Source organism: Talaromyces atroroseus, assembly GCF_001907595.1.
Source record: "Talaromyces atroroseus strain IBT 11181 chromosome Unknown scaffold_2, whole genome shotgun sequence".
NCBI lineage: Eukaryota > Fungi > Ascomycota > Eurotiomycetes > Eurotiales > Trichocomaceae > Talaromyces > Talaromyces atroroseus.
In genome coordinates, this window is record NW_017971434.1 from 869,841 (window position 1) to 882,392 (window position 12,552).

General features: G+C 47.7%; 5 protein-coding genes across 5 annotated transcripts; 2 read left to right on the plus strand and 3 right to left on the minus strand.

Moving 5' to 3' along the window:
- Positions 1 to 307: 307 nt before the first annotated feature.
- On the plus strand, positions 308 to 1,558 carry UA08_02451 (hypothetical protein; the record flags this gene model as incomplete). The annotated part of the gene is made up of 1 exon (XM_020264495.1): positions 308 to 1,558. One exon carries the CDS (start codon positions 308 to 310, stop codon positions 1,556 to 1,558), a length of 1,251 nt encoding a protein of 416 aa, XP_020122327.1.
- Positions 1,559 to 1,945: 387 nt separating this feature from the next.
- Positions 1,946 to 3,218, plus strand: UA08_02452 (hypothetical protein; the record flags this gene model as incomplete). Its single annotated transcript, XM_020264496.1, has 3 exons — positions 1,946 to 2,095; positions 2,194 to 2,946; positions 3,060 to 3,218. 3 exons carry the CDS (start codon positions 1,946 to 1,948, stop codon positions 3,216 to 3,218), a joined length of 1,062 nt encoding a protein of 353 aa, XP_020122328.1.
- Positions 3,219 to 3,654: 436 nt separating this feature from the next.
- UA08_02453 (hypothetical protein) lies at positions 3,655 to 4,716 on the minus strand (the record flags this gene model as incomplete). Its single annotated transcript, XM_020264497.1, has 3 exons — positions 3,655 to 3,788; positions 3,870 to 4,526; positions 4,611 to 4,716. The coding sequence occupies 3 exons, from the start codon at positions 4,714 to 4,716 to the stop codon at positions 3,655 to 3,657; spliced, it is 897 nt and encodes a 298-aa protein (XP_020122329.1).
- A 1,140-nt stretch (positions 4,717 to 5,856) lies between these two features.
- Positions 5,857 to 6,489, minus strand: UA08_02454 (hypothetical protein; the record flags this gene model as incomplete). Its single annotated transcript, XM_020264498.1, has 3 exons — positions 5,857 to 5,972; positions 6,044 to 6,148; positions 6,207 to 6,489. 3 exons carry the CDS (start codon positions 6,487 to 6,489, stop codon positions 5,857 to 5,859), a joined length of 504 nt encoding a protein of 167 aa, XP_020122330.1.
- Positions 6,490 to 8,013: 1,524 nt separating this feature from the next.
- On the minus strand, positions 8,014 to 11,640 carry UA08_02455 (hypothetical protein; the record flags this gene model as incomplete). The annotated part of the gene is made up of 3 exons (XM_020264499.1): positions 8,014 to 11,305; positions 11,367 to 11,440; positions 11,509 to 11,640. 3 exons carry the CDS (start codon positions 11,638 to 11,640, stop codon positions 8,014 to 8,016), a joined length of 3,498 nt encoding a protein of 1,165 aa, XP_020122323.1.
- Positions 11,641 to 12,552: the final 912 nt, after the last annotated feature.

Here is a 12,552-nt window from a genome sequence, read left to right on the forward strand (position 1 = left end):
TTCCTCGAGTGTCTGGTCTCATTGGCTGAGTACTCGTACCTTGCGTCTTTTTCCTTTTTCGTGCTCGATATTTTGTATGCTAAAATAACCATGCAAACCGGTGGGATAGGAATTCATTGCTAATGGAAAAAGTCCCATTCGATGAACCAATCCCTATGTAATTGTGGGTACGGCATTCCGCGTTGTTCCCTCCGCCTCGCAGATTCATCAGTATAAATTGCTTGCTTCTGTTCCAGCGTTGTTTGTTCAACATACTCATAAATCATAATCTACAAGCTGATAAACTCGATATCAAGACCAAATCACCATGCCGCTGACAGAAGAGCAAATCAATATCATCAAGGCCACCGTTCCCGTGGTTCAGGAACATGGAAACACGATCACGTCTGTGTTCTACAAGAACATGCTCCACGAAAACCCGGAGCTGAACAACTATTTTAATACAACAAACCAACTCAATGGCCACCAGCAAGGCGCACTGGCCCGGGCTCTCTATGCTTATGCCGCGAACATCGATAACCTCGCAGTCCTAGGGCCTGCCGTGGAGACAATCACCCACAAGCATGCATCTTTGCATATCCTACCAGAGCACTACAAAGTTGTGGGCACTTATCTTCTTGCCGCGATGAAGGAAGTGCTCGGTGATGCTCTCACACCTGACATTCACGACGCATGGGCTGCCGCATACTGGCAGCTGGCTGATCTGTTCATCGCCAAAGAAGACACCCTTTACAAGCAATCCGAAGGCTGGACGGATTGGCGAGAATTTACCATAGACAAGAAATTTCCCGAGTCCGACCAGATTACTTCATTTTACTTGAAGCCCGTGGATGGCAAGCCGCTTCCTAGCTTCCACCCTGGGCAGTATATCTCCGTGCGGACAAATGTGCCTGCCTTGAAATACCTGCAGGCGAGACAGTACTCACTCAGTGACAAGCCCTCACCTGATTACTATCGTATCAGCGTCAAGAAAGAGACTGGTCTTGATCCCAAACACCCAGATGCCAAGTACAACCCCGGATGCATCTCCAACATCCTGCACGACAGCAAAAAGGAGGGCGACGTCATCCAGGTTTCTCATCCGCATGGCGATTTCTTCCTTGTCGATGCAGAATCGACTTCACCCATTGTCTTGATTGCAGCTGGTGTCGGCCTGACTCCTCTCACTTCAATGTTGAACACGGTTACTTCAGGTTCGAATGCAGACCAACGCAAGATTCACTTTATTCACAGCGCACGACAGGCCAAGTCGCGAGCATTCAAGGATCATGTTCTATCCTTGTCGAAGCAGCACCCATCACTGCAAGTCACATTCTTCAATACTTCGCCATCCGCGGAAGAGAAAGAAGGAGAAGATTTCCACCACAAGGGGCCCATTGTCATCGACTCTCTTGCAAAGAACGGCCAGCTATTCCTCGATGATGCCACAACGCAATATTATATCTGTGGCCCTGCCGCTTTCATGACCTCCATGGTCAAATCGTTGGCAGAACAGGGAGTCGCCGCTGACCGAGTCCACATGGAGCTTTTCGGCACGGGTGGCGTTCCCACGGCGTGATAATAATGATGTTACGATATATTTTATTTCTCTCCGCTCATGATGTGATGGCATACTATTTAGCATCTCCTATTTGGCGTTAATACATCAGTAGATTTCTTTCCTTTAGATTTAATGTTACTTGAGCGTTAAATATAACTTTCTAGTTTCCCTACGTGCGAACTTCGATATTTTATCTCAACCGGCCAATGAGAATTGGTTAAAATAACTACCACCAAGCCACATGTGGCTTAGTCATAACGGGGATGTGGCGCATGGGTCATTGCTTCCTATTCGTCTGTTCTTCAAACTCGCATCCATCCAAAGTACTGTTACCTACGAGGTAGGACGCGAATGAAGCTTGACTGAGCTGTGTCTACCAAGAACTCTTCCTGAACAGATTACGCCATGTCAGCTCAAAACCCTCTTGTCCAGCAAGGCAACGCAGCAATCAAGCTCGAGGAGTCTTCCCTTCAGCAGCAACTCCAGTCTATTGACTGGGACTCAGAGCGCCAGCTCATATCCTCCCTGTCTAAACTGCAAGAACTCGAATCCAAGGTCTGTAATATTTACGCTTTAGCCCAGGGGGTCACAGATGCTAGATACATCGTTGTGCTTAACGGTATCAGCTGCTAACAGACTACACAATCTTCTAGATCCATGAACTTCGGTCTCTTCTCCCCGACCGCCTGCTGGCACCTCTGACCCCAATTGTGAATCCCCGCAGATCCAGTTCATCGAACCCTGTCCCGCAAAGTCCACATACCCTCAATGCTCTTCTCAGAAAATCTGCAACGGAAGGTGTCGCCGAAGTGACAAATTTCAAAGACCTATGGCTGAGTCCAGACATGCAAGCTGTCTGGTCGCGAGTAGACCAGAAATTGATTGAGACTAACGGCGCTTATCCACAGCCATCGGGGACCTGGAATCGGGATTACGATGCCTTGTTGAAACAGATGGACGAGCAAGAAGGAAATGGCGCGCGAGTGCAGGCGCAACCAGATATCGAGCGGGGTCAGCAGCCAAATTCTACTCTCCTTCCCATCTATGGCACAGCAGATCCAGAACGAGAAGCGGGGTGGAAGTCGGTGGTTGAATCATTCCAGAAAAGACAGATTGCAGGCTTTCGTCTTGCAAGTAGCAAGAACGAGTCTATGATCTATGTCAATCTGGGACTGGCCGGTATTATATTTGAGATTCAGGAAGTGCTCACTACCAACAACGCTGCTGCCTCTGATACCTCTACTACTACTTCATCAACTCCTGGTGCAGGAACAAGACAACCTCTACCAGAATGGCACGTCTCAACGCGACAGTCGCTTGGCAAGAATGGACCCAGCCGTCTTGAAATGGCAATTGTGCAACAACTCAACTCTCGGCCAAGGAAGTGGGATTTGCACTATCTACTGGTATGTTTTGCTTTCCTATCAGTCTACCTATATAGACATTAAAACTGAATAAAAATCGAGACTGACGGAGAAATCATCTATAGGAACTCATACTAGCATACTCTAATATTCAGAGCCAACCATGCAAGAAATGTAACAAGTTGACTGACTCATCGGCACAATTACCCGTTATTCGAAAACTAGCTACAACCACCGCCCCTTCTATGAATACGACTAGTACTAGCAATGAAGCGGCAATAGCCTGGGAGGCGTATCATGCAGAATGTGCCTGATACTGGCAGAACCCCTTCCGATATACACTAGCCTAAAAGCGTATGAATAGATGGAAGGCTTTATGAATATCTTCAAAACAAGATTATATATCATTTCTGTAATCTAATATATCCATGCATGTCAAGCCGCTGCGCACTGATACACTAATTATCAATAAATCAATACATCAAAATGAAATGGAAAAAAAGAAGCACGAGAAAACGATGAAAACCGAGGACAAGAAATAAACGCCATCGAAACACCTATGCCATATTGGAAAGAGGAAATTGAGAAAAAAAAAAGAATACACGCTTTTGTAAAGAATTCAAAACCCATTAATATGTTATGAGAGCGGTGAAAGGAAGTATGCTGAACGAGAAACCGTCGGGAAGAAGGTTATTGTATATGCATGACAAGACGGAGGGAGAGCTGGAGATTGAAAAGTTGAGATTAAAACTATAAGACCGCTCCAAATCCGCCGGCGAAGATGGTGAATGTGGCGATGGTAATGGCTGCCATGGTAATCATAAAGCCGAACGTTTGTCGTTCCATATCCGAGATTGCGGCGCTGCACGTTACGCAGGTCCATTCTGTTCGTTAAGATAGTCATTAGTTTCTTGTTCACTTCTAATTGGTGTAGCTGTTGCTGCCTTGTGGTACATCAAACCTACCATTCAATGGCGTATATGACTGAGGAAGGTACATTCCAAACGTGTATGAAGCTGGTCCAAGTGCTCCTGCGCTAGCAACTTCCGTTGGCGATGTGCCAGCCTCGTAGATGATCAGAGTATACTCGGCCGTGACCAATGGATATTCGGAGTCCGACCCGTAGTTGTCTGTATCCCAAGTAATAGAAGTAGTGTTTACATAACTGGCATTGCTGGCCAGAGTGTAAGTTGCCTTGTTCAAGCTGCATGTTGCAATGACATCGACTGCGGATGGTGTAATTTGGACCGACGTGTAGTTCCAGCCCATTGTGACATTGTTGCCGATTTTGTAATAGGTAGTTGAGGTTGACGCAGGGTATGTCATAGAAGCACCGCCAGCAGGGTCTACGGGGTTGACAGAAATCGAGCTCGACGAGGTCGTTTTCGATCCGCTACTGGTACCGGAAGTCTTTCCAGAGGACGTTCCAGAGCTTGTTCCAGAGGAACCCCCAGACGATGTTCCAGAAGATGCCCCAGAAGTTGCTCCAGAGGCCGTACCAGTATTTGAAGCTGTATTAACTGAAGCTGTGGTACCCGTGGTTGCTGTTGTAGCTGTGCTATCCGAAGCAGTTGCGCTAGTAACACTGGCGGTTGAGTCGCTCGCTGTGCTTGTGGTATCGGCTAGGACAGTGTCAGTTGCCGCCTAATACAACAGCCTGACAAGCGCAAGTTTGTCAGGTTAACGCTTCGGACATCTCATCTCACCTCGTTTTAAAAGGCCGTCAAATATATCCGGCATTGACCATGCCCATGTTACTGATGCCAAGAGCAACAGGTTGATTAGTATACTGGAGATTGTGGAGGAACGCATTTTGTAAGCTCAAAGCTGATCACCCTCGTCAAGGGGGTCGCCGAAGGAGGGGTGGAGAACGAGATGATCGAATCGATGGGAGTGTCGACAGTGGAATAACGTAACGATTAGACTCTGCAGTCAATAGTAGTGTATTTCTCCTTCGATGAAAATCGCGAGATAAAATCAGATCAGGTGGTGAAACAAGGCGGATGCAAGTGAGGAGTGAGACAGCCGAACGAAGCAGAGACCAGGGGCATTAGCGATAGTGTTTGTTTATTCCGGTCGAACAATCTAAGCGAGTGACGTTGGGGCGAACAGAGGAAGAAGAAGAAGAAGCGCAACAACAGGCTGACGACCTGAAGAGACGCACTGAGAGTATTGCTCAATTGTGTTTTTAGACAAGACGAAGGAAAGAAAGATTGTTCCAGAGGAGCCTCCCTCCCTGTCTTCACTAAAGCGTACTAGTGAATTGCTATTAATGAACATCGATCGGTCCAGTGATCTGAGGCGGAGTCTCCAGACGGCCATTAGTCCAATCACAGAGCGAAAAACCGCGTACGGGCTCGTATGATTGGATCATGTCGCAAAGATGGTTGCTAAGCGGCCCCATTCCTGAGGGCCTTTCGGCGTTTGATTGGCTCGACTTTCTGCAAGTCTCAGACATCGCTATGAGCCGCTAGTCCTGTCTTGGAGACGCTTGTTTACCTGACCTTTGGCCTGAGGCACGGAGCCCTCTGAGTGCTCTATCCTTCTCCATGTCAAAAGGCATTTATACAGTCGACGACTTGAAACTCATCTACAGTAACTGACTCATAAGAGGGGTCGTATGTGCTTAGTAGAACTCCATGCTAATCTCGCAAAACCCTATTTGAATTCCTTACTTTACTGTCTTGCTGCCATGATAGAGCAGCGCAGTCATCTTCAGTTCGACGTATGTTGACCTCATAGTACCTTCAAGTAGTTATTATGTTAATTAGCTCAGCTTAGCTAAGCGAGTTATGTACATATAGTAAAATTGAAACATGTGGTATGGTAACCCAAACGCCGAATAACCCAACGTCCACGAAGACCGAATCGAACCCAAATTTTGATTATACCCGTTAAATGCATCTCATGATATTGCCACTATAGTGGAAGTAAAAGATTGATCGACCTTTTTCAAGAGCTGATGGCTTGCGTTACGAGGGTGACACTGCTGCAGCTTGACGGGATGTCGACGCTGTCAAATTCAATCTTCCAGAAGAGTTGGGGTGCTCCATGCCACCAGTCGCAGGCTGAAAATAATAACATGTAAGCAAGACCGACCAAAGAAAGAATTTATAAGGTTTAGAGAGTAGTAACCTACCGAGCCAGCCACCAAATTCAGTCCCGTTAAAAGCAACGGTGCCATTGCTTTCCACTGAAAAGCCTGACTGCGCGGTTTGGACGTTGATTGTGACAAATTGCCAGGCTTTTGAACAATATCAGCAACCAAAATTTCTAATGAGGAATGGCATGAATGCTCTTACCAGCATAGCCACTGTCAGCAGCCAACTCAAACCCATAGGCATAGTCCACGTCTCCAACATCCATCCGCAATTCTGTGTCGTTCAAGTAGAAATGGCCAGCGTTGATATTGTCCGTAGATAAGACCGCATCAGCCAGCCCGGCACCGGTGTGGTAAGCTTCAAGGAAGAGGTCGTTGTGCGAAGAAAGGCTGGAGCCGGTGGTCTTGATGTAGAATTCATCTGCAGCAGCAAACGAGCCAGCAACGAAGGTGGCGGCCGCGAGGGCAATTTGCGTGAACAACATGGCTGTAGGAGGAAACTTCCTTTTTTCCTGAGCAGCAGATGGTAAAACAGTTCTCGAAATGAGAGAATGATATGAGGGAAAAGCGCTGATTATAATGCAAAAGATACTCCGTGAGCGCAGATGATTATTTTCGGACACAAAGACAGACGGGGGCTACTTATAGCCAAGGAGGACCTGTCCGTCAGTTGCCATTGCGAATCGGCAGGTGAATCATTGTTTTGCTCGTAAATGGTAATGATGCAGCGTCCAAGACTAGTGCCTGGTTGATCCTGGTGCTATGACGTTGCCAGTAGCTCGCTGTCGATCAATGTCTCGGTTCGCAGCGATTAGTGGCGGGGTGGTCTCATCTCGGTTCGCGGCATGGAAATTATAATAAGCGACACAGCCAGCCTGGAGCAACAAATCAGTCGTGGCGTTGGTTCAGGCGGTTCCTTCGCGGTGGGCTTTGCGCTGCAGATCCACGACGTTGCTACTCCGCAACCTGCTGTTTTGGGAAGTTGTACGACCAGTAGACACGTCGCTTGGCAGCAGCCGATCAGCTGACTTCATGTCCCATTCTCTCCTCTTCAGCACCAGCACTCCGTTCTCTGAACCCGCTGTCTGAGATGTACGTACACGCAACACTCCGGCACAAAGAGAACACGGCAGAGCCTGGCTATTTATTTCTAAGCGGCGATCAGCAGAACCATGGAAAGGAGACCCTTGGGACTAAATCAGGTATGGAGTAGGAAAACTGGAGTTGAAACCAGAAATTGACCCAGTCTGCCTAGGAATATATGACTTCAGACCCTATTCCACTCGAATGCATTCTCCATCGATTCCCACGGCATGCTTAGGGACAGTCAATCCAACAAACCAATACTTGCCCGGCGGGAGCTATCACCTCCCCAAGGCCAGCAGACAGGAGCTCACCAAACTTGATCGGATCCTGGAAGAGACGAGGAAGCTTCCCTCCTCGTTTATGCATTCATAAACAGCTTTACGATTTAGAATTAAATGAAGCACCGTCAGGCATCTATGCCAAATCTCACCTGTGCGAGGATATAAAAACCAAACGTGGATGCGCGGCGTACAACCAGTGACCATTGAATGGAGACAAGGTTAGAAATTAATCACAGAGCTTCCCAGGTAGGTGAATATGTAAATAAAATGAAGACAGCTTGTGGCATGAGAAAGACAAGGGCGTACACGGATGATCTATTTTAATAGAACAGTCATGCAGAGTCGCAGTCATGATACGTGAAATGCCCACCAACAGCCCAGGTAAGAGGTCATTTGCGGCATTGGCTTCATACTATATAAAGCTCAAAGATTTGTCTCCGATCCCTTTCCTATAAGTACACCATGGGATTTCAGTCAATGTGCTGCGGTATTAAGAACATAAATAGCAACGCTTGTCTTAGCAACAGGCATGTTGCCTTTTTGTTCATTGAAATTTTGAATTAGTTTCACCGGGGCACTTTTTCAAGTAGGAAGAGGCAATGCTCTGGAGCCTCTGGGTATCTAAGTATCTACTATGTATTTCTACTCAACAATTATTCTCTTCGCATATTCTTTCTTCAATGACCATTTCCCCCTCCCGTTGCGTCCGCCTTTCTCTAGAACAGCCACTTTCTTGAGAATCTCCTTGAACTCGGCTGACCGCTGAGGCGTAGTGCAAAATCGATTGAAGTGGTCAATCAGCATTTGAGTGTAAACGGAACCACCTTGGGCTATCATATAATCTCGAATCATCGACATAAAGTCAACGCGACCACCAGGAGCCGGGCTATCTCGAGGACTGCTGGTGCGACTAGCAGTACGGTTAGCGAGGTTTGCGAGTATACTAGCAGACGAAGGACCGCTAGCGGCCCCTCGCGCTGTACTGGCTGCCCCTCCAAAGGTAGACCGAGGTCTCTCTTCCGGCCTCCCAGCTACGCCGAATTGGCCGGTCCACGTCGGCGTTCCTACAGGTACGGATCGTGCGGTCTCCTCGGCTTTGCGAAGCTTTTCTGCTGCCTCAGCTGCTAGACGCTTGGCCTCAGCTTCAATGATACCCCTGTCTGGTGCAATAATCTTCTTTCCGTTTACAATCCGGTCATGCTCGACAGCAGAGTGAACCCCCGACTGTGCAAATATAGTCTCCATCAAACGTGCTTCGGAATTCGAAGCACCCGGCGCGTTCGCTCCCTGGCCCTGGTCTGAGGCTTCTTCGGCTTCATCGTGGAAATGTTCCACGGCTGTGACTCCCTCAACCATTTGAATTTCTCGTCCGTCATCATGCAGATCTGGAGAATTGGCATTCTTTGTTCCAGCTTTGATTTTAGAATTTTCACGTTCCTGATAGGTAACCTCTGACTTGAAGAGACTGCTAGTTTCAGTTTGACCTTCTTCGCCCAGAGAAAAGAGATCGTGGAGATTGCTCATCTCAAATGTCTGTCGCTGCTTTGGGTCTTTCAGGACCTTGTTGGTTAAGAATTGTTTAAATATTTGACGATGGTAGATCTTCTCCTCAATCGTACCGGCAGTCATCAAGCGGTAAATAGTTACTTCTCGTTTTTGACCAAGCCTCCATGCTCTTTCGCGAGCTTGCATATCAGTTGATGGATTCCAATCTGGGTCGTAAATAATAACCCGATCCGCGCCGGTCAAATTCACGCCGAGGCCCCCAACCTTGGTTGTGAGCAAGAAGACGTGAATTTGAGGCGAATTATTGAATTCGTCAACAAGGAGTTGGCGCCGTGAAATCGGAGTCTCGCCATCCATCCTCCGGTAATTGAACCCTGGCAAAGCTCTAATAAACTTTTCAAGAATGTTAAGCATAATTCGGTGCTGTGCAAATAATAGTGTCTTATGGCCAGTGTCCTTCCACAGCTCTAGTAAAGCTTTTACTACTTGCATCTTTCCGGATTTTGAGGCGTCACCATACCCAGTTGATGTCGAAAACAGCTTGTGGGTAACGAGGTCGGGATGATTACAAATCTTGCGTAGCATATCAACACCGTAGAGGACCTGTCTCCGTCCGGCAAGAATAGAATTGCATTCCTGCGAATTCAAGAACTGCTCGTAAGCCTTTCGTTGGAGCGGAGAAAGCTTGCAGAAGAGAACCTGTTCACTCTTCTTCGGTAGATCCGAGGCAACGTCGACTTTGAACCGCTGTAGAAGATAGGGACTGATGGCATCCTTCAAAGTCTCAGCACAGCGCGCTGCTGTCTGGACCTGAAGATTACTTGCATTTGCATATCCCCCCTGGCGAATGGGAAATTCAAATTGATTTCGAAAATCGACTAAAGTTCCCAGGCGCATGGGGAAAACGAAATCAAAGAGTGACCACAGCTCAGACAAGTTATTTTGCATTGGTGTACCAGACAGAATAAGACGGTTCGGGGTACGCAATTCCTTGCAATGAATGGTGATTGAAGTATTGGGGTTGCGAATTTTGTGTCCCTCATCCAGAACAGCGCAGTCCCAGTCCACAGGAATCAAAACAGGTGCATAGGTTTGCAATCCAGAGTAAGTAGTAACTAGCACATGGCCTTCTTCGACTACTCGCTGCACAATTTTCTTAGCCACTTTCTGGGCCTTTGACATAGTGTATGGTCGACTAGGATCCCACATCTCATTGTTTAGAGCATTCTCGCGATTACTTTCACTCCGAACATTGATCATGCCACTCCCAGAGGTATGCAAAATAGAAACTCTGAAAGGAGGCCACCACCGATGAAATTCAGTAACCCACTGTTTCATAACAGTCGCAGGAGCAACCACAATCACCGGATTACTCAACTTTCCACTGTGGTGGAGACCCGCCAGGAAAGATATGACCTGAATAGTTTTTCCCAGACCCATCTCATCCCCAATTATACCCCCAACTTGCTGCTGGTAGAGTTCCCAGAGCCATTGAACGCCAGTCTTTTGATAATCAAAAAGAACAGGGAAGATATCGCCGGGTATACGATACCCGCCGTCATACTCGGCATCGGGGATAGTAGGATGAGGCAGAAGCCATTCTTCTGTAGGTTCTTCTCTACTTGTATGATCTGTATCTTGTTCAAAAAGGTTCACATTGGCCCCTGTATTGTCAACTCGCTTGCGGGCAGCAGCTCGTCGACGAACCCAGCGCTTTAGTCGGGCTTGGTAGAAGTCCTCGTTACCATCGTCGAGCCCTCGAAGATCCTCTACATCATCTCTATGGACCCTCCTGGAGATTTCCTTGCGAGCCTCTCCAGGTGTCGGGTCAAACTCATCCGTAGAGGACGAGACATTTCCTTCACTTTCGACATAACTATCATCATCTTCGGCCTTGACTTTTGGAGATTTTTTAATGCGTTCTCGATGGTGTCTCTGGGTAACCCGTCTCCTTTTCCGCGACGGGCCTGGCTCAAAGACGTCGTCTGAAGTTATCTCGCTGACATCACTAATGTTGATGCCCGGAACCCGTAACTCACGATGGGATACTGCAGCTCTGTTGGAGGCGTTCTGTAAAGCTTCGGCTTCGTCACGCTCATCTTCAGCATCAATGAGAGCGTCGTGCAAACTCGCTAATGGGCCCTCTTTAGGGCCAGTTCCCATTTTTGAGAATGGTGTGATTTTTCCCGTCCGTATGAGATATTCTCTTCTGGATTCATTGGGTAATCGTCCAGAATCAACTTTCGAGACGTCATTTTGTTTGTCATGGCGCTCGTCAATACGTTCTTTTATTTCCTTCAAGTCGTTTTCAAGTGACGATAGATGATCCTGCGCCTTGGCGATCTCGGATTCAATGCGTACTCTCTGAGATGGACCCGCGCGCTGTTCCAAACGATGATAGAGCTTCAAAATCTGCTCTTCAATTTTTCTATTCGGTGTCAACCCAACGTAGCAAAAAACATTGATGCTATCGAATAGAATACACTTACAGCTTTTCCTTTGTTGTACGGTCAATTCTCTTCTGATCTCGTTCGTCGGCTTGCTCAAGAAGCAACTGATCAGCCTGTTCATACGTTTCGTTAGAATTGACTTGGATGTTTAACAAACAAGGCCATTAAGAGACTTTCATACCTGACGGCCGAGTTCTCGTTCCAGTTCATCCTGATTTCGGACATTTGTCTGGAGTTCGCGAAGCTTCGCAGTCTCATCAGTCAATGGCGGGTCTACCGTTGTTTCTGAGTTATGCGATGGCTCAGACTGCATCACTGCAAGTACTTTTGACAAGGGAAGAAAAAAAAAAGGGTAGTCGTGGGCCTTCACCGAGCACCGTCTCCGCGTCCACCTTGAGCCCTGTAAATGACGGAGTGGCGCAAAGCGTCAATCATGACCAGCAAGACAACTAGCAGTTATGGGGTTGATCACTTTGAGCGCGAGTGCAAGGATCAGTGTAACGGAGTTGAGGTCATGGTATCCATCCTATGTTATGCTCCTGGATCAATGGCAGCTCCCCAACGAACTAAAATGCAGCGATGACATCGCCGCCGGATTGCGAAGGCAGAATGAGGTGGCGTCCGTGACCGCCTTCGCAGGGCTGCTGCCTTACGGATGAGTCAGCACCTTCATCTCCTCTCCCTTCGTCCATGAATCCATCCATATTCAGCAGGCACCGATTTATTGGTCGCCAAGGCACATGAATATGACTGATAATTAATTCCTTTTCTTCCTGGGCCCCCTTTTCCTTTTTAACTTACCGTGGTCTGCAGCCGATCAGTACGCATGTCGCTTCCTCCTAGCGAGCCTACCGCTAGGCAGAGGAGGCCTTCGCTTTACGAGTGATTTAGTGGTAGCTTTCTACTCATGTCGTCATGGGGACGAGGATGAGTGAAAGCAATCACCAGCATCCCTGTCTTAAGCATACCTAGAGATTGAGCGACTCGTTAACGCTTTTTGGCGTCGGGCCCCCGCCACTCCATCTGTCGGCAATGGAAACGAGACTCACAATCGCGCGCAATTGCAAGCGCACCGGGGGTTGCAGTAATCCCTCAATCCACGATGCTAGCTAGATTTAGATGTAGTTGTAAATATATCAGCCGCGACTGTATAGGATGAGCACGACGTACGCAGAGAGCATGCTGCATGTCATGTAATTGCTTCAAAGAGGCAGTCGCGTCCGGA